General features: G+C 40.3%; 2 protein-coding genes across 11 annotated transcripts; one reads left to right on the top strand and one right to left on the bottom strand.

Annotated features, from left to right (window-relative positions):
* Positions 1 to 557: 557 nt before the first annotated feature.
* LOC111248143 (microtubule-associated serine/threonine-protein kinase 3-like) lies at positions 558 to 9153 on the bottom strand. Of its 5 annotated transcripts, none has more exons than XM_086983369.1 (9): positions 9032 to 9153; positions 7360 to 7514; positions 6040 to 6151; positions 5278 to 5711; positions 4608 to 4945; positions 4204 to 4415; positions 3902 to 4071; positions 3415 to 3795; positions 558 to 3223 (listed from the first exon to the last, which is right to left on the bottom strand). In XM_086983369.1, exons 2-9 carry the CDS (start codon positions 7502 to 7504, stop codon positions 3135 to 3137), a joined length of 1881 nt encoding a protein of 626 aa, XP_086839495.1. In that variant the 5' UTR covers positions 7505 to 7514; positions 9032 to 9153; the 3' UTR covers positions 558 to 3134. The 5 variants fall into 5 exon arrangements, with proteins under 5 accessions (XP_086839495.1, XP_086839494.1, XP_086839496.1 ...); XM_086983368.1 differs by lacking the exon at positions 9032 to 9153 and adding an exon at positions 7642 to 7773; XM_086983370.1 differs by lacking the exon at positions 9032 to 9153 and adding an exon at positions 7589 to 7682 and having other exon boundaries at positions 7360 to 7491.
* On the top strand, positions 9100 to 16211 carry LOC111247782 (cardiolipin-specific deacylase, mitochondrial). Of its 6 annotated transcripts, XM_022799124.2 has the most exons (11): positions 9102 to 9239; positions 9812 to 9930; positions 11376 to 11516; positions 11933 to 12125; positions 12649 to 12834; positions 13073 to 13213; positions 13341 to 13541; positions 13648 to 13764; positions 14015 to 14173; positions 14433 to 14596; positions 14800 to 16211. In XM_022799124.2, the coding sequence occupies exons 2-11, from the start codon at positions 9884 to 9886 to the stop codon at positions 14921 to 14923; spliced, it is 1473 nt and encodes a 490-aa protein (XP_022654859.1). In that variant the 5' UTR covers positions 9102 to 9239; positions 9812 to 9883; the 3' UTR covers positions 14924 to 16211. The 6 variants fall into 6 exon arrangements, with proteins under 6 accessions (XP_022654860.1, XP_022654863.1, XP_022654859.1 ...); XM_022799125.1 differs by lacking the exon at positions 9812 to 9930 and having other exon boundaries at positions 9100 to 9239; XM_086983374.1 differs by lacking the exons at positions 9102 to 9239; positions 9812 to 9930 and adding an exon at positions 10579 to 10740.
* The last annotated feature ends 72 nt before the right edge of the window (positions 16212 to 16283 follow it).

The following is a 16283-nucleotide window of genomic DNA, read 5'->3' as shown; positions in this document are numbered from 1 at the left end:
CCGAAGGCAACAAACCGGTTTACAGATATGAAACGCTTTTGGCACGATCTAATGCGTTTAGTATATCATAGTCAAATTGTAACACAATGGCTATGCACGTAAACATTGTACCCAAATATTTGAACATCGTACTTTTACTATTTACAAAAGTGTCCGAAATCGTCAATGCGTCGATTCGTTCGTTGTATGACAGAACTGCCCGCACCTCGTTCAGATCGATAGGATGCTCAGAGTAATCTGGCTCGGCTTCTCTATATCTTGTTACATAAGGTCTGATCTTGGTCCTCACACTTGGACAGTGCAATAGGATAGTTTCGGCGCGAAGGCATTCTTGAATGATCGCTGAACCCAGCCTTGTTGTTTCGAAGAGCTGCGCGACTTGAACACATGATGCCAGTACGTAAAATATATGTGAGAGATGATTTTTCCGCCTAGGTGTATCCCAAAGGGCTATCGAACCAAAATGTGTAGCCAAAAGGAAGATCACCTTCGTGTAAATCACTAAAAGGACTTCGCTAAAGATCCTGTTCACCTTTGCGGTCAATAAACGTATTGAGTTTTTACTGCAAGCGACTCTATAGGCCGCGTCATTCGAGATCGGAGTCTTCCTTAGAAAGTCCGAGAGAAATTGAAGTTCGCTCAGTATTACCGACTCACACTGACCGTACATGCAGAAAGTCAAGTACTGTAACGGCCAGACGTATAGGCCACTGATACTTCCTAGTTTTACAAGCAGTGGTTGAGAGCTGAAAGCATCGCGAACAGCGATGTATATATCCAAACCAAAGGAAAAAACACTCAAAAATAGTTGTATGAAAAATGGTCTCGGATTAAAGTTCAAGCTGAATACGCTATTGTAGAATATTATCTCGGAGAGGGAACTTTCGTACTTCATCATGGTAAATCCACTTAAAATCATAATGAGTAGGTAGTTAGCGGTATTTGCCAGAGAAACTAGACAGAGCAGTGATAGTTGTTCCGGCATGTCGTTGTAAATGCCCACGTAAAGGCCAACGACGAACATGCTAAAGGCGACAAATGTTCCAATACGGGGCAAGCACCATAATGGGTGACGGCTGGTTGATACCTGCTGCTTCTTCGCAGAACAGCGTCCAACCCGAACATCAATCCCATATATAACAAACATACCACAGAGTAGTTTCACGTACCGGGGGAACTGAGCAGGAAGACCAGTGTCAAGCTGGCCCATACCTTTAGTCAGCTCAGCCGGGGACTAAACTTTGGTTCGACCGACTCAGCCGTCACATCGAAAGTGGCCAATTCAGGCTGGTTCTACCACTCTACCATGCTGTGGCACCCTATCGATCCGTTTTGCAATACGTAGGCCCTCAAAACACTGCCCGCTGCCCCACACTGAGCCGTCGCCAGAGGATATGTCAATAAACTATTATTTCTCGTTTTCTAACTGCCCCTGTCGAACAAGAAGGATGACAGACCAAAATAATTCCGCCCCTTGCCCCCTTCGGTCTTGCTTCTACCAAGCTGACTAAGAAGTAGCCGATGTGCTAATAATGTACGCATGTGACGACACGCTTCTTCGACCTGCCGAGGACGAAAGACGCCTTGAATCCTCAGGGGTCCGCTTCGATCCAGACACAGTAGAAGATACGCAGCAATTTAGGCCGTTCACAACAAAAGCATAATACAGCAGTAATGTGGTGTAAAGCGATAGAATCCTGCACGCTATCTATCTAATGTACAACAGAAACAAAATCTGCGAAAATGAATCACGCATAACGTAATGTCGATACATCTGCAAGAATAGCTCATTCCGTTGCCCGATAATCGAGGCTGCATTTTTTTGTCAAGCAACAAACCCGACAGCCCCAGACGCTGAGTGGGTATATACCTCACTCCTGTTCGAGCTTTCATAATCACATACATATTACTTTTGAGAGATGCTTTGAAAGACGTTTACGCAAACTTATAGTCGAGCTTTTATTCTGAGAGGGCAAACATCCGCTTCGACATATCGCTGTTGGTAACATTGATCGCACGTGCATAAATGTAGGAACACGATTAAGTAGTTCTAAAGAAATACACTATTTACACTACACAGAATTTCTTCGTACATCATATTATAAGTGTTCTTTCTATAGCGCAAGAAAATCATAAGCTTTTGTATAGGTTGTATACAAGTGCTTTCCTTTATTATTCGTTAATTGTTCGTTAAAGCTTAGTTGTGAGAATTCTTCAGTATTTCTAAGTTCATTTCGTATTATTAAAATGGCCATGTGCCGTTTATCAGACGAAATTTTACGTTTGGAGGTCGCTTAATTGTAAACCTAAGTCTCTGGCAGAAGTTCATATGCCACCTAACTAGGGTTGCACTACCCGTCGAGAAGTACTCCGAATATTTATGGATCTTTTCACAGACACTATGCTGTCTAATATTGTTGGTAGCGATTGTCATTTCATTTATAACAAACGTCTTTGCAGGTGGTATTGCAGGCAAAACCACTGTTCCGTCACTCTCCAAGGAGGGCATACAGATTTACCCCACACTACAGCATCTATGTCTGGATAATGTATTTTTCATCGCATCATTTTTTGTTTGTCTGTTCGGCTAGAGTAACATTAAAAAAAAGATAGTTACCATTTCTTAGCGTTGATGATAAAGCACCTTCGATTTATGGCTGAAAATTAATATCGCATTTTTGCGGAAAACCCGAAGTGTGAACCTTTTTCTACATAACTCGTTGGACTAGCCCTAAGTGACTGTGATTCGTCTTCAAGTTCACAATAATACCGTATGTATAAGTGACGTATTATAGGATATATATTAGCAAAACTTACTAATATAGGAACTATTTATTAACTGTATAGCTCAATTGAAACCTCTATAGAGGTTCTGGCACAGTCAGGAAACACGCATTGATAATGGTACGGGATGGCTTAATTGTATCGCTTCATATGACATTTACCCCATTTTCTATTAGTAGTCATGCTACTTTAGACTACTGACGTTGTGCAACATGCTTCTCCGTAATAGAGTCTCTCGTTGCTTTTGCGCTTGTTGTCCGTATCGGCACCGAGGATTGCTAACAGATTATAGGTCAAAAAATTGACCCAATGACGTAGACACCTAAAGGTCCCGATTGATCCTCGAATTTTTATAGGTCAGAAAACTGACCGACCGACGTAGACATTTGCGGGCTCATATGCCCAAAAGGTTTCAGTTGCGTCTTTAGCTGTAGGAACTCTGGAAAAAAGTAAAAATATTAACTGTATCATGAGGCAATTATGCAACATCCAGTAGATTTGTGCATCTGCCGCTAGGCTGTTTCCGTGAGCATGACATGAGTTGATTGATTAAACCTCAAGACTTCCGTAGAAGCTATTAAACCGTTTTCGCTTTTCATAACTTAGTAAACACCGTTGATGACATCTTACTTTGAAACTTGTATTTGCAGAACTTGAAATTGTCCTTCACTAATTCTGGTTCCTCATATATGTCGGATTCTGTTATTGCGATCCCCGATTGAAGTTTAGCCATAGCAGATTGAAACCCCCACGACAGAAGTGTGAACAGAGGTTCTTGATCTTGAGGCTCAATTTCGTCAAGATCAGCGAACGATAATGCCTCTTGCTGTTTTTGTGCGGCAATAACGATGAATTCGTCTTTAGGTGAATACTGCCCGTCACGGAAATCCATCATGTCGTTTACGGCTGCGATGTCTTCAATAAATTGTTCGGTTTCAATTTTCGCCCAGTCAACGGTTGAAAACCAGTCATGATTTCGAAATTCCTCAAATCGCCCTGAAGTTATACGCTCTGTAACGTCCGAGATGGTAATCCAGCGGTAGGTACAATACTGTCTAGATAGTACGAGTATTGCTCGTAACGATAGTATTGCAATATGGGCAAAAAAAGTACTTACGCATAGGGTCTTTGATGAGTAATCGCTTGGTGAGCTCTTCATGAGCAGGCTCCCCCAAGCCATAGCCTACATCACCTTCCCGAATCTTTTCTTTGAGAGCTTTCCTGGTGCCTGCTCGGAAAGGAAGTTTTCCCGCGCATAGCCGATACGATGTCACACCTACCGCCCACCTAAAGGACCGCGTTCATATTAAGGCTATGCAAGTGTGTCGACAGTTTGCCCGCGTACATGCCATAAATCAGCAAGAGATTATTTCTGTCACTAAAAAACACGTTTACTTTATCTACCAGAATAATCCTTACCAGTCAATTGCTCTTCCATAGGGTTTCTTATCAAGAATTTCTGGAGGTAAGAAATATAACGTTCCAGCGGACTCAGCATCGTCGAATTCGTTATGCGATTTCCTTATATAGCTGTTAATGTGCCCATTGATAAATCTGCCTGCACTGATCTTACAAGTATCAAAATCGATCAGCTTAAGTTTACCACCCGGTGCGATCATCAAGTTCGACGGCTGGAATAGAAAAAACAACTCAATGATACCCACACCAGCCGTTCTAATAATAACAGCTGCTTACAAAAAATATCTTTCACTAACCATATATAATAGAATGGCATCTGAAGGGATGGGCTTTGTAAGAACGTAACCGTACGCTGTGAACCAGCATCGACGATCCACTTACAAGCAGAGAGATTGGCTGTGTACCTTGACATCACGATGAAGGAACCCACGATAGTGAAGGTATTGTAGGGCAAGGCCAAGTTGTGCCATGATCAATTTATTGACTTTATCGCTCAATCGTGTCGATTTCAGCAGTTTATGAAGGTCGACACCCCGAATGTACTCCATGAGCGTGACGTAGGCCTGGTCGCTACGAAAGCAAGTGTGATAACGCACTAAAAACGGGCTGTTAACCATACTTCCTACAAGTTTATCGGCGCTCGCCTGTCTGGTTGTTTTGAATTTGTTACATGGAACCAATTTGCCGATGACCGAGATCCCACCCACTTGAACTTTGTAGATGGCACCAAAACCGCCAGCACCTGTAAACATGTACGTGCAAACGAGTACGACACTAATCTGCGCACGGTTACGTTGTTCTTGATTCACTTTCTGGCTAGACTTACTCCTAGATGGAAAAATCCCATCCCCGTTAGGTCGTCCCAGTAAATATCATTCGGCTCCGGCACGTTAACTTTTGTCAACGAGCAACCTTGTTGCACTAGACTTACCACTTACCCGATTAACTAAGGAATAGCATGGCACACACCAGATATTACGCTCACTAAAGGACTAGCCATCTTCTTTCTTTATCACACAATTGTAAAGTAATAGCTAATTTGTTTCATTTCGCCATTATTATGGGGCAACTAACCCATTAACCGAAGCTGGAAAATATGCCTCAGCTTTGGCAGGATAACATATGCCGCGTTAGCATCAGGGTCCTGTAGTATGGCTGCATACATATCAACAACAGCTTGCCAATTGGTTTTCCGCATTCGCGAATTGTGCTCTATTCGCATCGCGAACTCCGACATAATCTGCAATAATTTATGCAGCAGCCTTGCCGCTACAGCTGCTGCCCGATCATCACGCCCAATAAAATACTCGTGAAGGCAGGCCAAATTGCCGAGATCCTCTCGGATATCTAGGAAATTCAGCCGCTTCCTATTAATTCGTTCATAATAGTCGATGGCGACGAGGCAGTGCTGTTCCTGCGCGAAGTGCTCGCGTGGGAAACGTGTCATTACCATGGGTCGTTCCGTTCGAACAAAAATTTCTAGTCCTGCTTGAACAGACGATACGAGGCTTTCGGTAAAAGGGCAAGCAGTCATTGTCGAAAGCCAAATGAAAATTAAAAAAAAAACAAAACAAAAATTAGAAGCTGAAAAATTTCCGATAGCCGTAATAGGAATCGTGCACGAGATCGGCATTACTCCCGTTTATAACAGCATACAAAATTTCAGATAAAAAAAAGTTCAACGTTACTACGTAGTGCTCTAGGTTGTTTGGGATACAAGTAAAGCCTGCGCCTTGGTTGGAGCGCATCGGGGTACGGTTAGTCCTGTTTAAGTACGCATTTTACATTGATGCCACAGCTGGATATGTAAAGATTCAGGAGAAATTCACCGCTCACCTGGGTTGTTCATCGTGCAGCTTCTTAATGGCATATCGTATCGTATGTTTCAATGCATGCGTTGTTCTTACGGCGGCGCCTGTAACAGCTTTAGCTGATACTGCCGCTGGGTCTGTATCAAACAAAGAACAGTAGCAATATATTAGATAATCAGCCGCAGTTTAACGCCACGACTTCGCCATTTTCAGATTCAACATTGGATGCGCTTCATATATTGTCCTTTGAACACGACAGTGTCTCGCTAGTGTACGCTTACATCATACACTAAAAATGACTCGTATCATACTACCGTAAAGCTTAATAACAGATACCGTTAGCTGCAGGTAGATGCTTACGATGACCAGCCAGCAAGTAATAACTGTTAAGCAAAGCTTACCGAGAAAGTTGAAAGATTCGAGGCAAGCTGAGCTGCTCAATCCCTTCAGCAGCTGACTCAAGTACTTTACAATACAATATATCCGAGTATATCCGTAAATAAATGTATTGGGAACGCGTGTAGCGTTATACATCGATGTGAAATGTCTGGATTCGTTCGTCGAACGAACACCTCCATTTACGTCACTGTCTAAGAGTTTTCAAAGGGTTTGCACAAAAAACCGCAATCAGCCAAAAAAACCACGCCTTCATGTGATTGTTACTAAAGCCCAGAGGCCTCCAGAGATGAACCTTCCCAGACAAAGTAAACACTTCAAAGTTACGTCCAAGTTTTCTGGCCTAGCCACTTTGTATCTAAGCTAACTCTCCCTATCTGACAGGCCGTGCTGCACATTATATTAAACGTATCCTAGCATCTTCCAGGTCTCGTGTTAGATATGTACATCGTTTTATTTTTTTCTCTAGATATATTTATATCTAATACCAAAAGTAAAACTTCGCCGCTAAAAAATGATTTAATACCACACAGACCTACGAGGTTTACCTTGTTCAGGGTCGTATCTTATAATCGCTTCCGGACTTAAGCAAGCGGTCTCCATATTGGTCATCTGAAGCACCAAGAGAATTTACAGATTTCGAGGAACGCGAAAAGATTACTACGCATTTCGATCGAGTAGCCCGTTCAAAACAAAAACTGGCAACGGATGAATATATAATCACCCGACTACCACTTCCCGATTCCAAGTGGCAAAGCGGTGGCTATAATTTAGCGATCTGGCGACAAATTCATATTGTCATATGGGCCAATTTCGCGCAATCGAGGAACGAGGACAATTTCCAAGAGCGAGTGAGCGCAAGTTAGACGAAGCTTAGAGCTCACCTTAGAACCGCATCTGGTGCAGTGAGGGCACTACGGATTCATCTTCTATCTAACTGTCAACTTACCGGACGTTTGCAGGATCACATTTTTCGTATCTTTCACTCCGGCTTCGTTAATCTCAGGAATCAGCATATCTTTGTCTGATGGCTTTTGGTAAGCGGCATTGACATTATTGGACGAACGACTGGCTGCTTCGCCTGCTGGTTCCATTGCGGCATTGCTTTAAATTGCACAAAAACAGAAGTAAAATTGACGAATTTTCCGTGCAGTGGGAAAATGTTAATGATTAATAACCTTTGGCAGTGAGAAATATGTCTTGTATTTATGGCGCTATTGCAGAGAGCTACCGTGGGGTTGCTTATACAGTTCGTAAGTGCTGGTCAGACGTGTTTATAAACATAACGATTATAAATTATTATTCGTCCACTCGCGTTCACATCACAGGTGTTCAGGTAATAACATTGTTCAACAGCACTGTTATAATACTGTGTCGAATCGTGCCTGCGTCTCACTTGTGTTCGCTTTCCTCAAATAAACCAAATCTATTAAAGCACACATTGTTGACCTCATTAATTTAATTAACTAATTAATTACAATACAGTTCTTAGTTTCGTCTTTCTTTGGCGACACGCAAAACATTAATGTCTAATAGCTCTGTAAATATGGCAGCTCATAAGCCAGGGCGAGCCTTTCATTAAGAAGATATTCTTAATGAGATTAGTAGAATTCATCAGGCTTTTGCTATCTGCTGCTTGTCTATTTAGCTTTGTGAGTTAGAACTAAAGGTCTATTGCAATGAAGGCTCAAATTTTGCTTGCAGATTATCTTATTTTTATTACAGCTGCTTGTTATCATTCCAGACTTAGTAAGTTGTGCCGATGAAAACGACTGGAAAAACATGTATGGCTTCTATACCTGTCTACTCACTGAACGACAATTATAATTTTGCCTCAAAGCTTTTGGATTTCGTCGCAAAAATTAAATTTGACTTCATCGAGAATTTTTTACTTCCCATTGGGTTTCTATTTAGCAAGTAAGTTCCATAAAAACATCTCAGCGGTTTTATCTCGAATTCATCGACCAACAATAACGTAGTCTATATTAGCATGTAGAACAAAGGAAGTACATAATTTGTCATTTTATTACGAGTAAGATTTTACTTTTATTTTTTAAATATTCGATAGACTATCAACGTACTATTGTTTTTTAAAAGTAGTATATCTACAAGGAAGACATCCTATATTCAGTGAAAAACGTATGTTTTTTAGAATTAAATAACGAATTCAACGATTGAACTTGCAGGTGGTAAAATTTTGTCTCCATTAGTCAAACAATCACAAATTGAAAATGAAAAGTGTACCCGAATATCTGCGTGTAGCTTGCTTCTACCTAAATCTGTTTAGATGCGGTTTATCGAAACGAAAAGTTAGCGCGATGTCGATTTGTGTTCCCTATGGTGGGTGTACTGAATATCAATATTTAATCCATTATGAAAAAAAAAGCACTATTTTTTAATGAGATGCGCCAGGGTTGCAGTGAAGTAAAACATCTCTAGATTTTCCTTTTTCAATGAATGCACTTCTTCGTTTTAATTTTTCACTTGCTTTCCTTTGTGTGATAATCGAACCCTTAATATTAACTTGTTTAAACGTGCAGACGACGTTTAATTTCTCAAGTGAATGTTCGCGATTCAACCCTACCGTTGTTAATCGCTGAACTGTGTTGCGGAGGTATTACCTGTCGAGCAATTTGAATTTCGCCGCCAAACCGAGCCAATATTTACAACAGCTGCCTATATTTCCGGCTATCTGTGGCCCTCGAAGTGGCCCGTCAGCTGTGATCGTTGTACGATGCTTAGAATTGTGTTTATTACTCGTTGATAACCACCGCACTGTGCGTGAACCAATTTTCAGTAGTTGATTTGTTCGATTCTTTTTGGGCTACGGTAAGTAGTTTAGACACGGTCAGTTATTCCTGGGCTATTGTGCTCAAGAAAGAAAACATTAGTTGAATTTCACATTTGGGTCGGTCTTTAATGCCTGATCGCCTTTTTTAAATAGTGCACTGAATAAACATTGACGTCATACATATTTAGTGTAGGTTATAGACTGTTTATTTTTGAAACTCCTAGAAAAGCCGACTCTGCAGAAGTGTGTCGTTACGTTTTAAAACCGTCATGAGGAACTGTGTCTCTTGTGTGTTTAGAATAAGTGCATTGGGTTGGTCCAAGCGATTGATACATTTTAGTAACCGGATCTCTACCGGGCATATTAGGATTGGCAATAACAACTAAGATCGGAGGAAATTGTATATTGTAGTTATTAGTTGTCTTAAGCGGAGTTGGTGTATCAAGCCTTCTAATAGGCGCTATATTAAAATTAACTAGAATAAACTGAGTTTAATAATGTTACTCGGAACCGCCGTTCTATGTATTATAAGTTTGGGCGTTGTTCTATATTAGCGTTCGTGACTATTTTCGTTTGATAGTTACTAACCATCTCTCTACCATATCTCAAGCCATTCGTAGTAGGATCTAGAAATGACCGCTACGGTGCACTCGAGTAGTCAGCCGAAGAATGGAGGTAAAAAATGACTTTGCGAGGACAGCAGGCCGAGACACTTTATGACGGCGCATTGTGAGTGCTGTTGCGGGCGTTCCCATTTTCTAGTAATATTTCAATCACCCTTGAAGTGATCCAATCACCATTACTGTGTATGGCCTACAAATGCTTTGCTACCTCTACTTGTAATAAAACCTTGTTTCAATCGAATTCATGATCTTCTAGAAATAAGTTTAAAGCTCTTCGATCATGCTGTTATAAAACAGTATGCACTTGCTTTCCAACTGGACTTTTTTTCGCTACGACGATGTCGGCTTCGTGTCAGTATCCCTATGGCCTGTGCAAGGATTTCCCAACCCAACCCAACCCGCCCTGCTGCTACTTCCGATGCCGTTATTCTAAGTGCCTGATACGGCCAATTATTTTTAGATGAGCTAGCAACAACGGTTTGACTATCCAGAGTTGAGTGTAAAGCGGCAGCTGCTTCCTGTTACTGTTTTCGCTTGTCAATGCAGAGGCCCGGCAATGTGGTCTCTAGTAGGCTGTGATTGAGAGTAGCTTGCTGGCATTGCTACAGTTGAAGACCAGCTTCCAGCGTCCGTTGCTGTTAGTCTATTACAAGGTAAAGCTGCACGCTTTCTGCTCGCCTCACAATACGCGCAGTGTAGCGGCATTTGCTGCAGCAACGCTTGACACACCGGCCTCAGAGGTCGTCGTGAAGATAGTTAGCTTAGACTACTGACGTCGGTTATGATTGCACCATCGAGGCCGAAGGCGTTGCCAGCGTTACGCTGAATGCACACGGCCGATGTATCGGGTAGCCGTATTGAAACAGTATAAATCGCCTCTATCAGTTGACCTAGCTTTGTCGGTTAAATTGGATTGGTGGGTGTCTAATTTTAAGATCTATTATCTAATCGATAGTGGCATAGTATAAGATTATCTATGTATATCCTGTAGATCCATACGGCATAGATGTTAATGGTAGAAGTGTATTTGTTTGAGTTTTTCAGTAAAAAGAAAATTTCATGTTTATCATTGGGTATCTAAGAGTGATAGCTAGGAGAAAGCATATTTCCTTATAGTAAGGAAAGGCTTAGTAAAGGAAGATATAATACTATATTAATTTTAGATAGTTCTTTTGTTCGCAAAGCTTATCCTTTTGCGTACCTCAATAATCAAGTTATTATAATATGGAGTATTGCAGACGTACCCCATCTATACTGAGTAATTATTGTCACCTATAATTAAGTTTATATGATTCATGGTATTTTCATTTAAATAGGTAGATTTCGCAGTTCAAAACCCATTTGTAAATTTAATTTAATTAATTAATTAAATTAATGAATTTGAATTAATAATGAATTGAATTTGAATTAAGAAAATCTTGACAGAGTACTCCTACTGATGACAAACTGCTACCATAAGAATTATTCGCTTAGAGCATCTACCGGTGTACACTGAATTAGGGTTTACTGCCGAGTTCAAGAACTTTTTTAACTTATGATGTGCGTTTTTAGTTCGAATGCGACTCGCTCCAGTGATCATCTATCAATGCCCTCAGCAACAAACTGTCTGTCGAAATTAGATGCTGTCTATCGAAGCTACTTACTCACACGGTATTTTGTCAAAGGATGGGGTGACCCCGCGAATATACAGAAGTAAGTTTCAGGGAACTACTTACGAATTGCTAAATTTACTGTGTAAGCTGATTATAAGTTATGGTGTAGCGAAATCAGTCTAATTTTATAAGAATTTATTAATTCTAACATTGTGGTAACCTCGTCATGCCGATTTGCGAACACAGACTGTATTGTCCCTAGACTAAGCTGCAATATGCTTATCCCAGGCTTGGAGGTCTAAAATCCAAAGCAAGAGAGTTTATTTGTCTATACACATCGGACGGAATAAAATTCATTGTTTGTTCTTAATTGATCGTTGAAATATTTAATACCTGTTCAAAAATAGGCCCATCGCAAAAACGTTGCTCTCGAAATACTATGGGTACTAATAGCTAACGTACCACACACTCGTTATTTATAATTCACATCAATTTTCGAATTCGTTGCGCTTGTAGGATATGCAAGTTTCGTAAGATTGTAAGCGACCGGAGAAAATGTACTCAGTTAGTCCAGGGAAATTACCCGATACACATTGATAGAGAATGGAAGCGTGGAAGTTACCGACTTATAGAAGGACACTTTATTTCGCCGCTTGTTCACTACATGGCTGATATCGTGCCACAGGAGAGCCACAAGGCATATTTTCAGGTTGGGAGAATTTTAAATAGTTACGGAGACCGTTGGCCGAGAACACGTACTAAATCACATGCAGGAAAGATTCTAGTAGATTGCCCACGGCATAGGGTAGTTGGTCGCGCTGGGGCATAGAACTTATCGGCGTAAGTCTTTAGCTTTAATCTGGTTGGACACATGCGAATGGATGCGCTGCCCACCTGCGAAAAACTACCAAAGTCAATTATTACACTGACGTATTTTTCATGCAGTATAGAACTTACTTTATTCAGCCTTAATCATTACGTGCGATCCTGTATGAGAACCTGTTGGCCTTACGAATAGTTAACCTAGTAGAATGCAAAACAGATTTTGTTCTATGGTTCTATTTCTTTTATTCAGATATGTCCATGTGAAACAATCATGATCTCGAGAAAGTGTTTGTTGTTCATTTATGAATAGTTTTTTTTAAAAACCATATATTCCAGGATTTATTATAAGAAGGCTATTTCTTCTTTCTATAAATGGGGTGCGTGTGTGTGCTATGTTTGCGCAACAGCTGCTCGTACCAAATGAGTGGCGTCATCCAAAGCTGCGTCCGGTGTGTCTTCAGCTTGCGGGAACAGGAGATCATCGATTCTGGAGACGGACGATGTTTATCGCTAAGCCTCTTCTAAGTGAATATGGGATAGGTTCTATCATGTTAGAGAACCCTTATTATGGCTATCGTAAACCTAAAGCTCAGGTAGGAGATTGTTAGTTTTCGTAAACATTCTGGAGATTCTTTACTTATATTACGGCTAAATCTGTTTTCTTGTATAGAACCTGACTCGATGCTCTATCTGGCTGCTATGATCTAAGACTGATAAAGATTATTTTGTTTCGATTTATTGACATTTAGCATAATGTCGGTCGAAAACTCTACTAGCCATTGTTAATTGAACCGATTTCAAATGCGTATTTACGCATGCGCTTTTTTTAAGGTCCGCTCCGTTTTACAAAATGTTTCGGACGTTTTCGTAATGGGCGGGTGCTTAGTCCTGGAGAGCATCGCTCTACTCCGCTGGTGTGAACAACAGGGCTATGGACCCCTCGCGCTCACGGGCATTTCTATGGGGGGACATGTACGTATTCTTATGATTTTTTAAATTTTTAATAATAATAATAATGTTCGACTTGGCTGCAGTTTAAAACCAGCTAATGCTTCTAATAAATGTTTGCGTACCCTTTTCTCGGCCGTTTCTTTCTCAGATGGCTTCGTTGGCCGGTGGAAGTTACGACCGACCAGTTGGTATAGTTCCATGCTTATCGTGGACCACCGCGTCATGCGTATTCACGCAGGGCGTGATGGCCAATGCTATCAACTGGGATCTCCTTCAAATTCAGTTCACCGGAGATGAAAAATTTAAAGCAGAGCTTAGCAAAATGGTGGAGACCCCAGAACCTAAAGATGTAAGTGTTATTATTACGGTTAGGTTTTCTACCGAACAAATAAAATACGTACGCTTAATGTAATTTCATACAATTTGTATTGCCTACTTCAACTTTGTTACCTCAGATGAGGACCTTCCTCGCTGGGCAAAACTTTGCCCGCCAAGTTTCGCACGAAATTGCGTCGCACGACCGTCGAGAGAGAAGCCATGTGGTCATCGATGGAGTTGATGACGCTGCTTGGGTAAGTGAAACTCAATAAAATCGTTTTGGGCTAGACCTAGCGTAAGCTTCTAAATGGATTTTTAAAAACGAATTTTAAGTATAACAAATGTTTTATTTTTATTTTTAGTTTTTTTATTTAGGTTTATTATTAATAAAGGAAATTGCGTGATTTATAGTCTTTGATAATGTCTATTAATTTGTTTCATGATTATTATCTTCTCAATTTGCTTTATTGACATTTGTTATTTTATCCCCGTGGATCAAAACAGGATGAAACTTCGTTGAGCACTACCTTGGCGCGGCTTGTGGAGAGCTTGCCAATTGAATTTCTTCAGTTACGTTCGCCGCCATCACGAGAAGAAGTCGTCGAAGCTTGGAACTTCATGCGGGGTATAATGGATGAATGCACACACCTCGGAAATTTTGGAGTACGTTGACTTGCTGCAAACCTACATTAACCTAATGAACGCCGCTCTGAAACCAATCAAGCTCTTTCTCAACTTTACATTTATTGGTTTCAAATAAGCCGGTTACTGGAAATTTTTAAATAGCCAGTTTACATTTATGTGCGCTTTATAAGAATCTGAGCGGACTGCTTGTGATGGAAGAGCCATATACCAAATTGAAAAAAGGTTTCTCATAATCAACATTTTTTATAGGAATATTCATTTTATACCCCTGTTACAGACCCCAGTGGATCCAACGTTAGCAATCTGTGTCGCCGCTACCCGAGACGCCTACGTCCCTCGTGAAGGCACGCGTGACATTCGTGATATCTGGCCGGGATGTGAAGTGCGCTACATTGACTGTGGCCACGTCACCGGATTTGTTTTCAAACAGCACCGTTTCCGGTAGATATGTTTGCCGCGACTAAGTTTCGCTGCTCAATTATTATCTTATGCTTATGTAGTCAATTTCTAATAAAAAATACATTTGATCTTTAAATATACAGCGTTTTACTGAAATCTTTTAAATCAAATAAAAGTAATATTACCGCGATTTTATATATGCTTTACGCATGATGTATATTTAATGGCTTCCTTTTTGCTTTTAGGAAAGCGATCGCAGACTCGTTAAATCGAACAGCAATAAAGTATTACTCAGAACATCTGTTTGGCGTGAAGGACATTGGGGATAACACACAGCATAACCGAGTGGAGAGAGCGTTAGTCCGATAGCTTCAAGGCAAGGCCATTCACAAAATCCTTGCCATTATGCTATCAATGCTTGACGACACTTCTTTGCTCCAGAAACAAGTGTAGGTTCTATTAAAACCGAGGACAGGTAGCTATTACACAATTTCCTTTCCTTACTGCTTATGTTCCGACGGTTACGAAATGGAAACATACCCTGAAAGTGGGTACACTAAGTGTTTTATATAGCACAATGCGAAATCGTGTTTCCACTGTATACTGAATGTAGCAGTCGTTCGATGAAGATAGAAGTTGATTTATAGAAATATTTCATTCAATATCAAATGACCTACCGTTTTGCAGTTTGTTTGCTTGTTATTTAGATGTGAAAGTGTTTAAAAAGCTTTTCATTTGTTATTGAATACGTTGTTGTTTATTAGATATTCTTTTGTACTTGACAAAATGCGAGTTTTTGACCCCTCAATTTTTGACTTAATCGAGCTTTTATGGTCTGTGATTATTCGGATGGGCATCTATTAACAGTCTATTAACAGATAGTAGCCACGATCGTATAGTTTACGTTATAAGATGGCAGTGCTTCTATTTTAAAGCATCATTTAAAAATATTTCATCCATAAGCGCATGGCAAGCAATATGAGGCTAGACACATACTTTAATGATTTGTCATTTTTTAAATGCAATAGCTTTCTACCTTGAAGGATATTGTACAGTCAGGGGAGCTGTAACGTATGAGACAGTACTAGCTATGCTGTTTTGGATGTAGGTTTAAGAGATCGGTAGATAAAAACATAGTCAATAGTAGGGTCTGGAAAGAGGTTTGACTCTTAATGAATTGGCGCAGGTCAGGAAAAACTGCCGCTAGAAAGGAAAATCCGTTTGAAATCAGTATGAACTGTTGGGTGATTGTGTGCGCGCACGTAACCGTTTATATGGAAGAAAATATTTGAGTGTATAAGGACACAAAGTCGGGTAGTTAGCCAAAAAATGACTAATCAGCTGATTATTCAAGTGACGACGACCATTACGCGGGAAGAAAAATCATTTCAGCAAGGTACTAACAGGTCTGTTCTTTCGGTTTTTGGTTGACTAGCTTAAAAAATATTTTCCCCCACATTACTTGTGCGATACGATAATAATAATAAAGGTTAATGTGATCAAAGTTAAGCATGCAAAAGGGAAACGGAAAGGGGTAACGTGTGGTGTTATATTGATTGTTTGTAATCTGTAAATGGTAATAGATACAGCGTGGAGCAAACACTGATCATTTCCAGCAGACAAATAAAACGTGGTCAATGTCCGTGTTTTAAATGGATTTACCTTTTGTCTTCTTCATAAGTTTGTAAATTTACATAGACTGTCGATGAATTATATATATATATATATA

Source organism: Varroa destructor, unplaced genomic scaffold (genome assembly GCF_002443255.2).
Source record: "Varroa destructor unplaced genomic scaffold, Vdes_3.0 BEIS01000003.1, whole genome shotgun sequence".
NCBI classification, from domain to species: Eukaryota; Metazoa; Arthropoda; class Arachnida; order Mesostigmata; family Varroidae; genus Varroa; species Varroa destructor.
The sequence above is the reverse complement of the archived record's forward strand: the minus strand, read 5'-3'. Positions and strand labels throughout refer to the sequence as shown.